At 40.2% G+C, this 19,660-nt stretch overlaps 1 protein-coding gene across 3 annotated transcripts in view; it reads left to right on the top strand.

Annotated features, from left to right (window-relative positions):
* The window catches only part of LOC108043413 (BAI1-associated protein 3), a 62,458-nt gene that overhangs the window by 23,811 nt on the left and 18,987 nt on the right, over positions 1-19,660 (top strand). Inside the window, exons 1-3 of one of the 3 annotated variants that reach the window (XM_044457580.1) lie at positions 10,477-11,328; positions 11,385-12,071; positions 16,590-17,182. In XM_044457580.1, the coding sequence (XP_044313515.1) occupies positions 16,753-17,182 (430 nt within the window). In that variant the 5' untranslated portion in view covers positions 10,477-11,328; positions 11,385-12,071; positions 16,590-16,752. Of the gene's footprint in view, positions 1-10,476; positions 12,072-16,589; positions 17,183-19,660 lie in introns of those variants that run through there. The other 2 variants (XM_044457579.1, XM_044457578.1) reach the window with 2 other exon arrangements.

Genomic DNA, 19,660 nt, shown 5'->3' with positions numbered 1-19,660 from the left:
TACTAAATAGATTTCTTAAGAAAAGTTTAATTTAATAAAGTCTTGTTATCACTTATAAAATAGAAAACCCAAATAAGATTACCCTTAGCCAGCAAAAATGTATAGAGCCAAAATTAAAAGGAGAGCTGTTAGAAGTTGCCTGGCCAGAAGCTCGCAGTATTCTGCCAATCTATGCATTAATTAAGAGCATAAAGAGTTTATCGAAAGTTTGTACTTAGTTTTGGGCGAAAACAAGTACTAACAACAGGCGCAATTTGGCCATCGATTTTGAATGAGCCAGGCATGCTTGGAATTTGTAATTAAAGCGGCCAAGAGGCTCTGTGGTGGGGGCGTTCGACCGGCAGGCACTTTTGAAATTGTTGCAATGTCAAAGGCGCCAATTAAACGTTGACTCCGCCTGTGTGTCGTCTCACCCACTTGGCGGTTTGGCCACGCTTCACAATTAGTTCAAATAGAACACACACATCCCACACAGCCCACACAAAGCACATTAATTATGCATGCGTATGTGTGTGACGCGCCTCCAATTTCCTGTGCCACATTCCTCATTGCCGAAAACATTTTTGCGCCACCGCAAATATAGTCTATCAACGGATCTGGTGTCCTTTGAGAGTGTGAGAACACGGAAAGAAATTTAATTTGTCAAAGTTCTCAATTTAATCAGAGAATACAAATTTATTCATTTAATAAATATATTAAAGAAATTATTTAAAAGTTGTTGTTATAAGAACATGATTTGTCTTTAAAAACATATTTTTAGAAAATAAATAGTTAAATAACATATATAAAGTATTTGAAGAATAGAAATGCATGTCCTTAAACTAGTGATTTTGTAGTTTGTATTTGCCTTAAAATTAGATAACATTTTATTTAATTTAAGGAACTAAACTTGTTTAAGAAATCATATCTTAAGCCGTTTTTTTATGTGTGATTCGGGATAAAGCATATTTGAGAGTTGTTGAAGACCTGCGTCTAATTAGACAGCCTGGTTACGCCTCGCTAGGCGTATATGTAATTTGATAGTTTTAATTGGACATTCCATGTACCCCACAGATACACGATGGAGCGGGAGTGGAAAGGCCCACCCTTTCATGTGAAAATTTTGATTGGAATGCTAGCAGTATTTAATTAGCTCTCTGCCGGCACACAAAAACACCTTGCATTTAACTTTTGGCAAAGTTGTGAGTACTCAAATCTCGAGTGAAGATTCTTATGTTGATTTTCCTACTTAGCTGGCTAATTAGAAGGACTCTCCAAGGGATTTACCCTTGACATGGTAACTCCGCTGGCAAATTAATCAATGGGGATTTGTTGCAGCCGCCATAAATGCACCGTTTTTGGAAGGCAACCCTTGTAATTAATAGCCGCAAATCCAGCAAGTTAATTGAATTTTGTGTTGCATTTACCCAAATTGCCCATACGCCCTGGTGTCCCTGAACGCAAGGGTGTGTGCGTGCCTGTTTTTGTGCCCTAACAAATTAAGCAATTTACCAGACAGCTGCACAAGGCAGGTGACCCTTCTTGGGCGCATTTATCAAAGGCAACTCACTCCTTCTCCAGGGCTTTCAGTTCGGCACTTTTGCATGCTCGGGCCACATTACTCATGGCCGCTTGGCCCATTGTCCTGGACAGCTATTCTTGGCCTGGCATCTTGTAGTGGCCCACACAAAAGGATCTCTGGTTTATTGCATTTGACAGAGAACTAGAGCCGGAGTCCTTGCTTTTCGGCCCGGCAACATGCTGACTACAAATTGCCAAAGCAAACAAAGAACGGCGAATGGAAAGTGTGGAAAGCGTTGCACATGCTGCACTTTTCTGATTTATGGTGATGATGACGATGATGATGCCAATACTGATGAAGCGGAAAAACGAGAAATCCCTGTGGGCGGCCACAAATCCCCTTTCCCTGGTTTTGTGGTATATGCAATTTTTTCGCATCATGTTTAACGCAATTTATGCTTAACGAATCAGCTTTCGGTTTCTATGGTTACGAACACTTTGACACAGGTTTTGTAGTATAAATTATGTACCTCTAAAGCACCTTAGTAAAAGTAAACTTCTTATCTTTGGGAAATCAAAGTTAATTATTTTTTAGTGATCAGAAAAAAACTGGGTCCATTGATAAATTTTAATAAATCATAAGTAATGATTAAGCCTTTAATTTGTTTGTTTTCTATAAGATATTTTGCTTAAGTAATAATTTATTTAAGATTGTCATGTTTATAATTACTAAAAAAATAAAGAAAAGTATATTTCCAATTTTACTTGTATTTTCAAAAACACATTCAATAAAAGAAATTCAGTGGCACAGTGTGGTACTTAGTAACAATTGTTACTGCTGCCATGGCCAAGATTATTACCATTATTGTTTGTTATTAACATGACTGGTTGCCACAGTTGCTGGTGGCAATTAAATTATATTTGGTCACAATTGCTCCGTTTTTAGGCCGTTTCGCTTTCCAAACTGTAGCAGGGCCCTGAAGGGACTTTGAAACATGAACCCAAAAAAAAATAAAATTCAAGCGAAGAAATATAAAGTAGTTAGTTTGAATAGCTGTTAAATTATTGCAGCCGTTGCAGCGGGCGTTCCGAGTAGCCAGATCGCAAGGATCTAGGTTTAGTGCCAGTTTTAACTAGGCATTGCCACCTGATCACGATCGCACCAACGTTGCCACTGTGTTAGCGTTGCCAATACGGTAGCGTTGCCGACCACGTTAGTGTTGTCAACCACGTTAGCGTTGCCAGTTGGACCTATCGGTTGAACTCTGATTGGGATAAACGCAATCCTGAGCCAGGGCTGTGTTGAGTAGTTGGACTAAAATTTTAGGAACCACGTTCCTGGAGAATTTTCGCTGCATCCGAACAGATAAAAGCTCGAATTCCAATTGGGACGACCTTTTTACTTTGTGCGCATCCGAAACCGACAGTCCGGTCCGTGTCCGTTGGCACGGTAAAATATAACCTCTGTGCGGGAAGCTAATGTGAAAATTTAAATCAAATTAGTGCTGAGAACTTGGCTATTAGTGCCACCGCGTCGAATTCCCCAGGCCAAGGGTATTTTCGGTGGTGTTTGCAGGAAGGTGTTGTTTGCAGAGAAAAGTGAGTTATAAGGGGATTCAAAGTGAACCCGCGTGGTTAACCTAATTTTTCTACAGGGTCAAATTTTGGAAAAGTCGGATCACGGGATAGCTTCGTGTCCGGCTTAAGATCTCACGACTGCTGAAAGTGGCTGAGAATTCTGGGAGTAAATCAGGCTTTCGAGGGGCAGGATCCGGAGGTATGTAAACGAGTGAATAGTGTGGATCGGCCAAACCTAACCGCAGTGCTTTTTAGTAGGTTATGCCCCTAAGCCTCGGGCAAGGGGAGAGAAGTGAACTAATGTAGCTAGCTAATACAACGCTCCTAAACAAGTCGCCGGCATTAACCCATTGCTGCAGAAAAAAACGGAGGAAATTTAATCCCCAAGACCGTCGTCAACCTGCAGCCGTTATATATATCACCACGATGCTCGCGATCGAACCCTTCTCACATGGAAAATCCACACGTTTTTAAATATGGAGAGAGTCTATAAAAATTTTATTTTTATTCCTTTTGCTCTTCTTATATAACCTGCCAAGACAAAATTTCTGAGCCCCTTTGAGGAGCAGCGTGTTCGAGTTACGCAAATAAATTTTTTTTTTGTAGATATAATATTATTTTAGTGATGATCATTTCAAGAATCAATTAATTTAAAGTTGTTTGAAGTTTCTAAAATATGCTTATATAATATTTCTTGATTATCTAACCTAAATTTTTCCAGTGTATGCATATGCGCGCTGTTAAGTCTAAAGCTCTGACCAAACAATAACAATGCTCTTTTTGCATTAAGTTGCATTCTACACAGCGTTTGGCCAATTACATTTTTTTTTTTTTATGGTTTTCGAGTAGCCAACAAAGCTCCCTATGCGACCTTTAAATATCTCTTTCAGCTTTCAGCCATCGGGAGATCGATCTTTCGTCGCTGGATCTGGATAAAATTTGTGAGTTATATTGCGCAAGCTTTACTTATGTTTACTTTATTTACATAATGAAAGAAGAAATTTTTACATTGAATTTTAATGAGAATTTGCCAAGAGTTGTGAGAACGCAATTAAAACCGAAAATTAATGAAGTATTTGCATAAAAAAAAAAATAAAATAAATAAATAAAAATAAATAAAAAAAAAAAATAATTTAGAAAGAAAGTGCACAAAACTTGGGTTAGATGAAGTGGAATTCAAAAAATAATTTTTATAAAAAATAAGTCACCACGCTTGGAGTGTTCTAAAAAAAAAAATTATATTCTTATATTTATTTTGTTACAAATTTATCTACTTACTCTACCATATTATACCATACCCTATCATTGCTTATATTCTTTAGAATTATTTGATAATGTTATACCCTAGATTTAGCCTGAATATTAAATTGTGTTGAATTTGAATTATGAAAACCAACTAAACTAAACTATCTGAACTCAGCTGATGTCTACGCGGTGGTAGAATAAAAGGGATCATCAGCAAACGCTAGAGGAAGATGATCACAGGTTGGGAGGGCAAAGTGCGACCACATTTACATCAGTGGCTTCGCCTTGTTTACTTTCTCGCGCAGCTTCAATACTTTCTTCGCTATTCTTTTAACTCTTGAATATCTATCAAATTCTACCGGTTATTTCTTGCATTTTTTTTTTTGTCGCTAGCACGCAAATTTTCTCGACTTAGTATTATTAATGTGTAACTAGCATGATCCGTCCGAAGCAAGACCTCCACCCCCAAAGCCGACGAGCAAGAGCCGGAACATAACGCGTGCCCCAGCAAGGACGGGTCCAAAGCATTCCAAACCTCGTTGCACGTTACAGTATTATTCTCATTAATAATCTAAGAAAAGTGGCGCTCAACGTGAATGGGCCTCTGTGAGTAAAGTGAACACTCACAGGGACTTACAAATAGAATATTCCAATGTTATTTCCTTTTCCTTTAAAATTTCATTAATTACTACTATTCATTCTTTTAGTCTAAAAACAAATGTCTGTCTAAAACAGGAGTGTCAGTCCGGAAAACAGTAACGAAGATATTAGTATTTTCTTCTGGCCGAAGCTAAAACTCAGAGATAGCTAGATCATTTCCTACCAATAGCCATCGGACTTAGCGTCTTTAAGCCGTGAAAACAGATTGCACGCAACCCTGGTTCGTCGTCTGGCCGGCTAATGCTAACAATAGAATTATCAGTTCAAATGGATAGGAACTAGATGCACAAGCTTACGAGCAGTGCACTAGCCACAATTGACTTGAAAAAAAAAAAAAATCGAATTTCTAACTTATTTTCAATTTCCTGAGATGAATCAAACCCCTGGTTATACAAACCTGGAATTCAAAGGCTACATTTTAGAAAAGGCATTGACCAGGCTCAGTTGAAGGTTTGATCGTCTCCCTCCACGAGTTTCCTGAAATATTAGAGGTGGCAGTTCTCTAAGCAGGAAATCGAATCTCTTGTAAATTCTGCGAGAAAATTTAGTAAACAAATAAAATACTGCTATACGCGTAGCATCCAGCTTGAGTTCAGTTCAGATTATATTTTTTTATCTTACCAAATTTTGTTGAGTTAGTAGAGAGTGTTAATACCAACAAGATTCTCTTATTTTATCTAAGTTCTTCTCTTTAATTAAAATAACACTACATAAATTTACAATGGGTTTGGACCGATCCCCTGATAACACCGCCGCTGGGGAAAACCCTAAGCCAGTATGTCCCATTTGTAAGGCAGAGATTGAATCCGTAGCTACAGCACTAAAAACACCATGTAAGCACGATTTCCATAAGCTATGCTTAGAAGCTCACTTTTTGAAAAGCACCCTTTGTCCAGTTTGCAAGGTTCAATGCGGTCCAACTGGGAGTGCCCGTGAAGCCCGAGCTGTCTCCCGAGCACAGCAATCCGGAACTAGCAAGAGTGTAGCAACAGGCAGCAAAGTTCAGAACACAAGTACTACTCCTAGTGTCAGCAGCGAACCATCATTTGATACAGCTAGGGCTGTAAACGATATTACATTGTTGGCAATGGAAAAGCGACTTTTAGCCATGTTGACCGATAAGCTGGAAAGCTCCGTAGGAGAGTGTATACAAAGAGTATTAGAGGCACAAAATTCTATCGCGGCCGAAGCCGCAGGCAGAGCTTATCAGAGATCACAGTCGAATTCAGACGAAAGATCCCATAGACGAAGCGAATTAGATATGGAAGACGGGGAGTTTCCAAACCTGAGAAACCCTAACCCAACCAGGAACAGATCAGGATCGATAGTAGCTTCTCCAGCATCACAAGCTAATAGCGGTAGTGAGTTGTCGCAAAGACCCGATAAGGTAGCCCAGATTTTGAACAGTTGGAAAGTCAAATTTTCCGGAACAGGGGTAACTGTAGACAATTTCATATATAGAGTGGAAGCTCTTACTCATCAAACCCTAGAGGGGAATTTCGGGATATTGTGCCGCAATGCAAACGTTTTGTTTGAAGGCAAGGCGAATGATTTTTATTGGAGATATCACAAGTCAGTAAGATTAGTTCGCTGGGACAGTTTATGCGAAGCCTTACGCATGCAGTTCCGTCAGGGAAGAGATGATGGAGACATCGAAGAAATGATTCGAAACCGGAAGCAGAAACCTGCTGAAAGCTTCGAGAGTTTTTTCGACAGTGTATCAGCGTTAATCGACCAACTTGAGCAACCGTGGAACACCGGAAAATTAGTCCGAAATACTAAACGTCGAAATTAACACGGTTTCCGCGTTAAGGGAGATCTGCAGGCGGCGTGAATCTTTCTTGGAAGACGTTAAGCGGAGTTACGGGTACTCCAAAAATAACCCTTTTAAGAGAGAGGTTTCCGAATTAGTACAGAGCGAGAAGGAGAGGTACAGTGAATCTGAGGAAGATGAGGCAGTAGAAGCCTTCACCTTAACATGTTGGAACTGTCAAGAAGAAGGACACCGCTACCAAGAGTGCGTGTCGGAACGTAGAGTGTTTTGTTATGGATGCGGGGCCGCAGACACTTATAAACCTAGCTGTTTGAAGTGTTCAAAAAACTTCAAAGGCAGCGCTGCGAGGTCAAGGTTCAAACCGAAGACATCCAGTGCTCTACGCAGTCAGTCAACGATGACCGAGCAATAAATGAAGCCTCTGAAAATGCTTCAAAAGATATACCGGACGAACAAAATAAGCCTGAATTTTCGTTATTACATAAAAAGATAGCACAAATTTCGGAAATTAAAATTTCTGAGGGAAGTATTATTACTCCTTTAAAACCTTCAAGAGGGCGAAACGCTTCTAGATGTAGATCCTTTTGGCAAAATGTTCGAAGTTGTCGAATAGGTATCAAACAGATCAGTGAAGTTCCTATAAAATCTCGAGACCCTCGTCCTTTCCTGCCAGTAAAATTATTAGATCGCACTGTTTACGGCCTGTTAGATTCAGGAGCCTCGATATCCTGTATCGGAGGAGAGCTAGCCAAAGAAGTAATAGACAGCCAAATGGCTTACAAGCCCCTTAAACAGAAAGCGAGCACGGCCGATGGAACCGTTCAACAGGTATTAGGATTAATAAAGGTTGATCTGGAATTCGAAAAGATAAAAAAACCTTTTTCAATTTATATCGTTCCCTCATTGAAACAACAATTGTATTTAGGAGTGGATTTCTGGAAATCCTATGATTTATTTCCAAAGCAATTTGTCAGAAGTGGAGAAAGTTCCTAACTGTTGTGATGAAGGAGTCGATGTCAACAGACATGAATTAACTGACACGCAAAAAGCAAAGTTAAATATTGTTGTCAATTGTTTTCCATCGTTTGTTCAAGAGGGCTTGGGGAAAACGAATTTAATATCCCATGCCATTGATGTAGGCGATGCAAAGCCGATTAAGCAGCGTCATTTTCCGGTCTCACCTGCGGTGGAGAAGTCAATGTATGCAGAAATAGATCGCATGTTGCAACTTGGAGTGATCGAGGAGTCGGAAAGCTCGTGGTCTTCCCCAATAGTAATGGTGACAAAACCAGGCAAGGTGCGGATATGCTTAGACTGTCGCAAAGTTAATAGCTTTACTGAGAAAGACGCTTATCCACTTCCGCAGATTAATGGAATACTCAGTCGCTTGCCAAAAGCTGAGTTCATTACGAGTATAGATCTAAAAGACGCTTATTGGCAAGTTCCGTTGGATCCCTTGTCTAGAGACAAGACTGCTTTTACTGTTCCCGGTAGACCTCTTTATCAGTTTAAAGTAATGCCTTTCGGACTGTGCAATGCGACCAGCACAATGTCAAGATTAATGGACAAGGTTATTCCTGCATCCCTTAGAAACGAGGTTTTCATTTATTTAGATGATCTTTTAGTGGTTTCCTCAAACTTTGAAAAGCATTTAGAAGTCCTTAGAGAAATAGCCCTGCACTTAAGGCGAGCTGGACTAACAATTAACGTGGGGAAAAGCCATTTTTGCATGCGGAGTGTACGTTATTTAGGCCACATCATCGGCGATGGCGGCATTAGAACAGATCCTGAGAAGATTTCGGCGATAAGCAACTTCCCAGCTCCAAAAACCCTCCGTAGTTTGAGAAGGTTCATGGGCTTATGCGGATGGTATCGCAAATTTGTCTCTAATTTTGCCTCTTTGGCTTCACCACTTACTGATTTGATGACAACTAAAAGGAAATTTGTCTGAACCGAAGAGGCTCTCAAAGCATTCGACGAGTTAAAACGTTGTTTGTGTGCGGCTCCTGTGCTGAGTAGTCCCAATTTTTCAGAGCCATTTGCAATTCACTGCGATGCCAGTAAGACCGGAGTAGGTGCTGTACTTGTGCAAATATCCAAGGAAGGGGACGAACGTCCTATCGCATTCATATCTAAGAAGTTAAATAAGGCTCAGCGTAATTATACGGTGACGGAGCTAGAATGTTTAGCCGCAATTGTGGCTCTCAAAAATTTTAGAGCATACGTAGAAGGGCATGAGTTTCGAATCATCACTGATCATGCATCATTAAAATGGCTCATGTCTAACACCGACCTTAGTTCTCGTTTGGCTCGGTGGGCGTTATCTCTACAAAGGTTTCGGTTTACTATTGAGCATCGGAAGGGTTCGCTGAACGTGGTACCTGACGTGTTGTCTAGAGTAAACGAAGATGAAATCGCTGCATTGGATATACGAGAGGGTTTGTTAGTCGACTTAGGCTCAGGCCATTTCAAATCACCAGAATATTTAGAACTATTGAAGCAGGTAAAAGCCAATCAAAACAATTTTCCCGATCTAAAAGTAGAAGATGGATATCTCTATCGCAAAGCGGAACATCTCTCTGGCATGCAAGTCCACGACGAGTACGCTTGGAAACTGTGGATTCCGAAAGCCTTAGTTCCTGAAATCCTTATGAAAGCACACGATAGTCCTATTTCTTCTCATGGTGGAATTCATAAGACGATTGAACGGATTAGGAGGTACTATTTCTGGCCAGGGTTAGTATCCGACGTAAGAAAGTACATAAGCTCTTGCGAAGTTTGTAAAACTACAAAGGCTCCAAATCACGTCCTTAGACCGCCGATGGGGAAATCACCCGAAACTCAGCGTTTTTTCCAACGGTTATACATCGATTTTCTTGGTCCGTATCCAAGATCAAGGAGCGGAAATATCGGTATTTTTATTGTGTTGGATCACTTTACGAAATACGTATTTTTGAAGCCTGTTCGAAAGATAAACGCAGGAGAAGTGGTAAAATATCTCGGAAATGATTTGTTTATGTCATTCGGAGTACCGGAGACGATTGTGTCCGACAATGGATCACAATTTCGCTCAGAAGAATTTCGGAAGTTGACCTCCAAGTATGAAATTGCGCACACTTTTACCGCAGTGCATTCGCCTCAGGCCAACGCCTCGGAGAGAGTCAATCGTTCGGTCATTTCCGGCATTCGATCTTATTTGCGTCCAGATCAAAAGGATTGGGATGAGCACCTCAACCAAATATGTTGTGCTTTGCGATCCTCAGTACATTCGAGTATAGGCACTTCGCCCTATTATATGACTTTCGGTCAACATATGATAACCTCGGGATCAACTTACGCACTCCTCAGAAAATTGAATCTGCTGGATGATCGTTCTATCCTTTTTAGTAGACCTGATTCTTTTGAAATCATTAGACAGCAAGCTTCTAGCCACATGTTAAAGGCGTACGAACAAAACGCAAAAAGATATAACTTGCGGGCTAGGCATGTATCTTTCACAAAAGGCCAGGAAGTTTACAGGCGTAACTTCAAACAAAGTTGTTTCCAGACAGGATATAACTCCAAGTTCGGGCCTGCATTCGTTAAAGCTAGAGTTCGTGGAAAAGTAGGAAACTCATATTACGAGCTCGAAGATTTGCAAGGACGTTCAATAGGGAAGTACCATGCTAAAGACATTCGACAATAGCGTCCCTTCAGTTGCGGTTTCAGTCTGGTGTATCAATGCTAATGTACCCCAGCCTGAAAGTAGTGGGGGGGCTTTGTAGCAGGGCCCTGAAGGGACTTTGAAACATGAACCCAAAAAAAAATAAAATTCAAGCGAAGAAATATAAAGTAGTTAGTTTGAATAGCTGTTAAATTATTGCAGCCGTTGCAGCGGGCGTTCCGAGTAGCCAGATCGCAAGGATCTAGGTTTAGTGCCAGTTTTAACTAGGCATTGCCACCTGATCACGATCGCACCAACGTTGCCACTGTGTTAGCGTTGCCAATACGGTAGCGTTGCCGACCACGTTAGTGTTGTCAACCACGTTAGCGTTGCCAGTTGGACCTATCGGTTGAACTCTGATTGGGATAAACGCAATCCTGAGCCAGGGCTGTGTTGAGTAGTTGGACTAAAATTTTAGGAACCACGTTCCTGGAGAATTTTCGCTGCATCCGAACAGATAAAAGCTCGAATTCCAATTGGGACGACCTTTTTACTTTGTGCGCATCCGAAACCGACAGTCCGGTCCGTGTCCGTTGGCACGGTAAAATATAACCTCTGTGCGGGAAGCTAATGTGAAAATTTAAATCAAATTAGTGCTGAGAACTTGGCTATTAGTGCCACCGCGTCGAATTCCCCAGGCCAAGGGTATTTTCGGTGGTGTTTGCAGGAAGGTGTTGTTTGCAGAGAAAAGTGAGTTATAAGGGGATTCAAAGTGAACCCGCGTGGTTAACCTAATTTTTCTACAGGGACAAATTTTGGAAAAGTCGGATCACGGGATAGCTTCGTGTCCGGCTTAAGATCTCACGACTGCTGAAAGTGGCTGAGAATTCTGGGAGTAAATCAGGCTTTCGAGGGGCAGGATCCGGAGGTATGTAAACGAGTGAATAGTGTGGATCGGCCAAACCTAACCGCAGTGCTTTTTAGTAGGTTATGCCCCTAAGCCTCGGGCAAGGGGAGAGAAGTGAACTAATGTAGCTAGCTAATACAACGCTCCTAAACAAGTCGCCGGCATTAACCCATTGCTGCAGAAAAAAAACGGAGGAAATTTAATCCCCAAGACCGTCGTCAACCTGCAGCCGTTATATATATCACCACGATGCTCGCGATCGAACCCTTCTCACATGGAAAATCCACACGTTTTTAAATATGGAGAGAGTCTATAAAAATTTTATTTTTATTCCTTTTGCTCTTCTTATATAACCTGCCAAGACAAAATTTCTGAGCCCCTTTGAGGAGCAGCGTGTTCGAGTTACGCAAATAAATTTTTTTTTTGTAGATATAATATTATTTTAGTGATGATCATTTCAAGAATCAATTAATTTAAAGTTGTTTGAAGTTTCTAAAATATGCTTATATAATATTTCTTGATTATCTAACCTAAATTTTTCCAGTGTATGCATATGCGCGCTGTTAAGTCTAAAGCTCTGACCAAACAATAACAATGCTCTTTTTGCATTAAGTTGCATTCTACACAGCGTTTGGCCAATTACATTTTTTTTTCTTTATGGTTTTCGAGTAGCCAACAAAGCTCCCTATGCGACCTTTAAATATCTCTTTCAGCTTTCAGCCATCGGGAGATCGATCTTTCGTCGCTGGATCTGGATAAAATTTGTGAGTTATATTGCGCAAGCTTTACTTATGTTTACTTTATTTACATAATGAAAGAAGAAATTTTTACATTGAATTTTAATGAGAATTTGCCAAGAGTTGTGAGAACGCAATTAAAACCGAAAATTAATGAAGTATTTGCATAAAAAAAAAAATAAAATAAATAAATAAAAATAAATAAAAAAAAAAAAAATTAAAAAAGAAAGAAAGTGCACAAAACTTGGGTTAGATGAAGTGGAATTCAAAAAATAATTTTTATAAAAAATAAGTCACCACGCTTGGAGTGTTCTAAAAAAAAAAATTATATTCTTATATTTATTTTGTTACAAATTTATCTACTTACTCTACCATATTATACCATACCCTATCATTGCTTATATTCTTTAGAATTATTTGATAATGTTATACCCTAGATTTAGCCTGAATATTAAATTGTGTTGAATTTGAATTATGAAAACCAACTAAACTAAACTATCTGAACTCAGCTGATGTCTACGCGGTGGTAGAATAAAAGGGATCATCAGCAAACGCTAGAGGAAGATGATCACAGGTTGGGAGGGCAAAGTGCGACCACATTTACATCAGTGGCTTCGCCTTGTTTACTTTCTCGCGCAGCTTCAATACTTTCTTCGCTATTCTTTTAACTCTTGAATATCTATCAAATTCTACCGGTTATTTCTTGCATTTTTTTTTTTGTCGCTAGCACGCAAATTTTCTCGACTTAGTATTATTAATGTGTAACTAGCATGATCCGTCCGAAGCAAGACCTCCACCCCCAAAGCCGACGAGCAAGAGCCGGAACATAACGCGTGCCCCAGCAAGGACGGGTCCAAAGCATTCCAAACCTCGTTGCACGTTACAAAACTTAGATGGCAGCCCGTGCGTAAAGTAATTTATGTTTTGCAACGCCCACACACACAAAACGCTCAACCAAGGAAGACATTTGAATGCCGCACATTTGTTTGGCTCAGTTTTTAGGACCAACCCCTGGCCATTTTTGCCTTTTCAGATGTCGAATCTGGAATATCTGCCGCAATGTAAACGAGTTCTTTCTCTGCTTTTCTGACGGTATGCTGGCTTTTCTTTCATTCCTCCTTTTTTTTGCAGATATTTAAAGCCACATATCATGTCGGGACGAGAGGGAAAATAAATTTTATGCCAGAGCATGCGTTGCCGTTTGTTGTTGAGCAGCTGCTTTGTCATTTTCACGTACCACCGTGCACCCTAAAATCCCCATTTCCACCTCCATAACATCCTGAATTTTCCCCGCAACACATTCATCTGCCAGTTGCCTGGCAAAAACTTGGCTTTCTCTACAAAAAAATGACATAAAGCGACATAATAATTTTGCCTTTGAAATTGCCTTACAATTGCTTTTTTTTTGTATGTGCGCGAATTCCTTTCCCTTTGGGGATTCTGCGTTTTTTTTAGCTGTGGCTTTGTGATATTTTTTGCACAATATATGGTATATGGAAAGGAACATTAAAATTTAAAACACCCTAAAATTTATATTTATCTCGAAAAATATTTTGGTTCCAAGAAATCTTTTATTAGCGGTTTATTTGTTTTCCTTCCTGTTTTGGGCTTACCAACATTTAAGCTTTGGTTAGCGTATCACAAATTCCACTTCGCGATGGCTAAGATTTTATTTTTCAATTTTCCGCCTTTTATTTGGATTTCGCAACTTTTTGGTGTGCAACTTTCTACCGCAGGATTGTTTGCACAGGTGGGTGGGCACAGGAAATGCTTTTAAATTATGCGTGGTAACCAAATCAGCTCACAAAATGTGTCTAAAATTGACTTGAACGTGAAACAGTCAGCCAAACCCTCGTCTCAGTTCATTTCGAGGCACAAAAAACGATAATTACTGGGAGTTGATGGAGAGCGCAGTGTTGTGACAGCTCTCCGGAATATTTGGGAAGTCACATTAATGCAATCCACATTTAATTTAGTTTTTTCCTCCGCGAGCTGGGAAAACTTTTACGAACAAGGGTTGCTGTCGGTGCGCACATCCGGACACACTTCCCTCATTGGCCCACATGTCGTATGCGCAACCATTAATAAAAACTAAATAGATTGAAGCAACAGCGAGAAGAAGCTGCCTTGTAGACTTCCTTTATGGCTTACATTGGAACACTGTGAAAATTAATTAGTCAAGGAAAAAGTTGTTGATTCATCAGAAAATTACTTAATTTTTTCAATTATTAAAATTAATTATTAAAATAGTAACGCTCTTGTAAAATAATATACTTCTATTAAGAACCTTAATTTAACTTTATTTAGCTCGAAATTGTTATATAGAGAGGTTAAGTAGTGTTTAACGATAGTGGATTTATTGCAGAAAAGTAAAAAAGTAAATAAGCATTTTTAATAGTATTAAAAGGCATTTATCTTGTTTCTGAACTTTCTGTGTATGTAACCCACCCGCTAACCCACACACATGGTACTTTCTACAGCCTGACTTGGCCAGTGACTAATTAATCTTAATTAAAGTCTAAGTTGGCTGCGTATTTATACCTCCCACACACACACACACACACACACAAATAAACGTATAGGTGGTGGGCAGCTGTTGCTATTGGGGCACCGCTTCCATTTCATTTAATTGCAATACATTTGTCTGTCGCTTAATGGCAAATTTACGTGCACCATATAAATCAACTTTTGTGTGTTGGCTGATTTATTTTTAGCATTTTCCAAAACAAAACAAAAACCAAATAAAACGAGCCACACACAAAACAAGATAATAGAAATGCTTTGCAAATGATTTTCAGAGTCCGCTAATTATGGCACCAGTAAGCGGGATAACATGCGGAAGCTAAAGCCGCCTAGAAAGAGAGGGGTATATGCAGCAGAGAGAGAGAGGGAAATAGGTGTTAGAGTGAGACAAGGAGAAAGCACCATGCATGAATGCGCTGATTACGCCCACAAACGCAATGGCTTACACATCGCAATCATCGCTGTTTTGGCCATTGTTTTTGCTGGCTGCGAATTGTTTGCCAACTGTAGTTCCAGTTGCTATGACTGCTGGCCATTAAAGGACATATCCTGACCCTGGTTCAGCCAGTCCCCCATTGCCTTTATGGCATTTAAAGCCACTCAGCCCAGAACATAATACCATTCATTGTCCCCGAGAGTGCTTAACTACACCATCCTGTGTGTTACCAGCTACGATAATATTGTGAATTTAATCAGTTTTATTCTTGTGACGACAGTAAACAGGTTGACATTTGTCGAGTATTTTGTTTTTGGGCCAGCTTAACACCAGCTATTCGGAAAAATGTTATTGATCTCAGTAAAACCTTATCATGACATTATCTCGATAGATATTGGAATGGTGATAGCAATAAATGAAGGGTAATAACTTAGATTTTATGAAATAATACCACTGTGGAATGACTTTTCATAAAAGGCAAGGTAAATCAATGGCCATAATTAATAATATACATAATTCGACAAGAATACATGAACATTTGGAATTAAAATCTTTAATTAACAACACTAAGCTTGAGCTTCTTCTTAAATTGGAATGACCTAAGAGCCTTCATCCGGCTATATTTCCATGGTGATTTTAGCCAACGAAAAGACGGACAACTAAGCCGGTCACGTTTGAATAGCCTGGGAAACCAGGACCAAATCTGGTGTTCAATTTGCAATTTCATTTTCGCCAGCTGATTTGCTCATCCATAAATGCGAGCCAAACCTGGCAAACTAATTAATTAACTACTTTTCTGCTTGGTCCAGCGTTTATTTTTGGTCGTATAATTATTATTATTAGTATTTAGGGGCCGGGCTGCCGCGGCGTTCCAAAAAAAAAAAACTACATAGGGGCTAATTTATGGGCCAGGAAAAGTGTGTGGCACAATTATTCATACAGATCGATTAGCCATGAACCCAAAAACGGATCATTAGGCTCAGCTGATTAAACGTTAATTAGGACAGCGGACTCGGGGCGTACTTGAAAAGAAATTTAATTAAGAGCCGTGCCTTTAAGTGAGCAATACGACTCCGTCCAATCAACCGATGTATAGTCACAGCCAATGCCTAAATGCAATCGCTTTTTCCCCTCGATATTTGTACAGAATTTGGCTAAACAAACAGGAGTTGGAGCGGCAAGTCAACAAAAATGCTGACGAAACGAATCAAAGACAAATAAAATGGTGGGAGAATTGGGGAAATTCCAGGGGGAATCAGAGTCCTAGAATGCAGTGACTATGAAAGTGCCAAACAAGTTGGCTTAATTAATTTTTTGTTTGGCTCCGATGAAATTCCAAAGCTGCAAAGTATGCTACGGCAAAAAGGCAAATGAAGAGCCTATCGTCTGGCTTTTGTGTTTTGTAATTGCTTTTAATCTCTGAACACGAAAATGTTTACATATACACATAATTCCCCATCTTCGGCATCGGCTTAAGTCCCGGGCCCGGAATTCAATTATTGCCAAAAATAGCAGAAAACCATTCTCCAGTGGATAGCAGAAGTTTTACCTTAAACAAACAATTCGTTTCCTTTTTATCCTTGCAGAGCCTTGATAAGACAACAGCAGCAAGAATCTGGACCAATTTATAATCGGAGAAACATAACGAATTGCGTAGGCAAAGCAAAGTTTCCAAGTGATTAATTTCACAAAAAGACAAGAGGAACAGACAGCAACTCGAGCCAAGCGATAAGAAAGCCAGATGCCGCCATGAGTTTCCTCAGCTCCATGCAGCAATATGTAACAAGTGGCATCTCCAGTTTGGGCCTGGGCAATCGCCGCTTCTCGCTTTCCCGCCAGGAGTCGAGTGAGCAGCAGTCGGGCTCTGGTGGCGCCCCACCTGGCGGCCTCGTTTCCGGTCAGCAGCAGCAGCAGCAGGCGCCGTTTCCGCAGCAGCAACTGCAGCAGCAGCAGCAGTCACTTCCGCAGCAGCAGCAGCAGCAGCAACAGCAGCAACAGCAGCTGCAGCAGCAACACGGACATGCCCCACTGCAGCAACAGGCGAGCATTGGCAGCGGACTGGGCGGCTACGGCACCCCGGCCCCGCCCACCGGGGTGGTGGCCGCTTCGGGGGGCGGCGGTAATTACCCCTCCGGCGGCGTGGTAATCGGCAACCCAAATGCCACCAATCCATTACTGGGTGAGTTTTATTTCGGATCTGCTTTTCGTTGCCTCACCTAGACACTTAGGAATATACTTTTTTATTTAAAACATAAGTACGTTATATATACATATTTTGAATTCTTTGTTAATATTTTCTATATTTATAATCAATGTAAAACTTAAGAAATTAAGAATATTGGTATTGGCAGGCTGAAGTTGTTGGTGTCCGATTTTAAATCAGATAAAATATACCACTTCTTTTTAGGTATTATACATTTTTGGTATAATCAACAATAATTTAAAATTTGAAAAAAGTTTGTTATCCAAACAACATTTTTCAAAGCTAACATTTTTTGTCTTTTGCAACAGTACAATAAGATTACATACATTACAAATAATTTACACGTCAAAAATATTACACAAAATGATTTTTTAAGGACCCTCAAGGAACAGAAAAATTCAATAATATATTGGTTATTTCTATATGCAATTGGGCAAGATCGCAACAATAAATAATGTCAAATTAAACGATTTAATATTGACAATACAATTTAACTATTGACAGGCAGGTAGTTCTATTACCCAAAGCATTTGCCATTTGAATTGATTTAAAATATCAAGCTGTCTGGTGTTCATGTATTTAAATCCTTTTGCTGATTCTAGCAGTCCTTAAATTTGTTTTCTCTCTGTAAAAGCCTAAGCGTGATAAACGCTTTGCCAAAGGTCACGTTCTCGCAGATAAAAAGAGAGGGTTGGCTGAAATCCAAAAACAGCCTTGTCCTAATTAAGTTGCTAATGGAGTTTTCCGATGTGGCTTTCACCCTCGGGACATATTGAGTAAACATGGTTAGAAATGCCTAAAAAGAAAAGTAAAATTCACCTTTAAGTTGGCACTGAGTTCACTTTTACTTTCCATCAGTCGCCATAAGTTGGCCCAAAACAATTTGTTTGCGTATGCGTGCCACAAAGATGGTAAACATGAAAAAGTTTATTGAATCCGCCAGACGTTATCGTCATCGGGTCTCAATATGAAAATTACATTACATGTCTTTCCAGCCACCAAATGCTCCCAAAGTTTCGCAGTCGCCGAATGTTTTGTAGGGAAACGGCAACGCCTTTCGCATATGGATCAACAAATGCACAGAAAAGCCACCGCAATGGGGTGCCAGTTGGTTCTGGTGGATGATAGTGGATGTTACACAGAGAAAAACAATTCAGGAAGAACATTTATTGATTTAGAAATAAAGGTTTATTTTATATCTTCAAGTTAAGTCATTATAACTTCAAGGAAATCGTTTCAAGAGCAACACAAATCTTTTAAGCATTTGGTCAACACATCCTTATATTGGCAGTAACTAAAATATTAAACCAATTTAAATATTTAAAAACTACATATAGGCAACTACAGTGTTCTGGCTTCTAGATGTTTTTATTTCCCCAGAGAAGTTCAGAGTAATTCAAGATTGTTTATTTATAATTTAAAATATACCCTTCAGGCGTGAATAGGACTTCAATCAATAGTTTCTGAAATACGTTTTTCCCAGTGCAGCATGGCTGGCGAAGCAAAAGCAATCAACATGCATATGTGACTTCTTGTGCGGCTTCGTTTCCGCTTTGGCTCCGTTTGGCTATGCAAAACTTGTTTGCCAAGCTAAACGATGTTCGAGGTTGTTGTTTCTGTCGTAGTTGGCAAATGCAAACACATTTAAATGTCAAGACGCAGCAGGAAGAGCAGCGTGTCCCGGCCACAAAACCGCCGAAGCCTGAACTTTGCAGCTTTCCGTTAAAGCCATTCGCCATTGCTATTGCCATCCACATCGACATCGACATCGACATCGCCAACTTGGCATTTTGAGTCACCGACGTCTGCCGCATTTGAATCAAAATTGAAATTGGCTTATCTTGTTGCACGAGCCAAGAACGAGCGGTTTTTCTGGCCATCGGGGAATTCTTTAACCCCGGAAAAGCCATCAACGTGTAAGCGCTTTTTCCAATTCGAGTCCAGTGGCAGTCCAACTTTGACTTTACGCTTCCTGCACACTTTTAAACTAAACCGAAATTTCTGTGCATATTTGGTCCTTTTTCCTGGCTGCAGTCAGTCATGGCTTCTCTGCTCCGTGGCCAAAAAAAGCTTTCTTTTCGAAGCCACAGTAATGGTGTGCTATTTCCATCCGAAACCATGCACTCTGTGTAGCCAGCTGTAGTCCTTGTAGACCAGGAGTGAAAACGGGACCATATATAGGAGCCGCAGGAGATGCATGTCAAGGTTGCGGGCTGCGGTTGCATTGCCGTTGCCGTTGCCTTGAGCACGGACCACTGCACCACACGGCACCACCCTGCTCCATCCTGCACCACCCTGCACCACATCGCACCACATTGACTTTGACTGGCCCGTTTGCAACCTGACTTTCGTGAGAGCCATAGCCATCATCTACCTGTGTGCCGCAGATATTTGCATTGTGGGAATTATGGGATATGGCCCAGGGGAAACTGTTTCCAACAACCGACTTGTTGT

Source organism: Drosophila rhopaloa, unplaced genomic scaffold (assembly GCF_018152115.1).
Source record: "Drosophila rhopaloa isolate 14029-0021.01 unplaced genomic scaffold, ASM1815211v1 contig_163, whole genome shotgun sequence".
Taxonomy (NCBI): Eukaryota; Metazoa; Arthropoda; class Insecta; order Diptera; family Drosophilidae; genus Drosophila; species Drosophila rhopaloa.
Note: the sequence above shows the minus strand (reverse complement) of the source record. Positions and strands in the feature narration are given on the sequence as shown.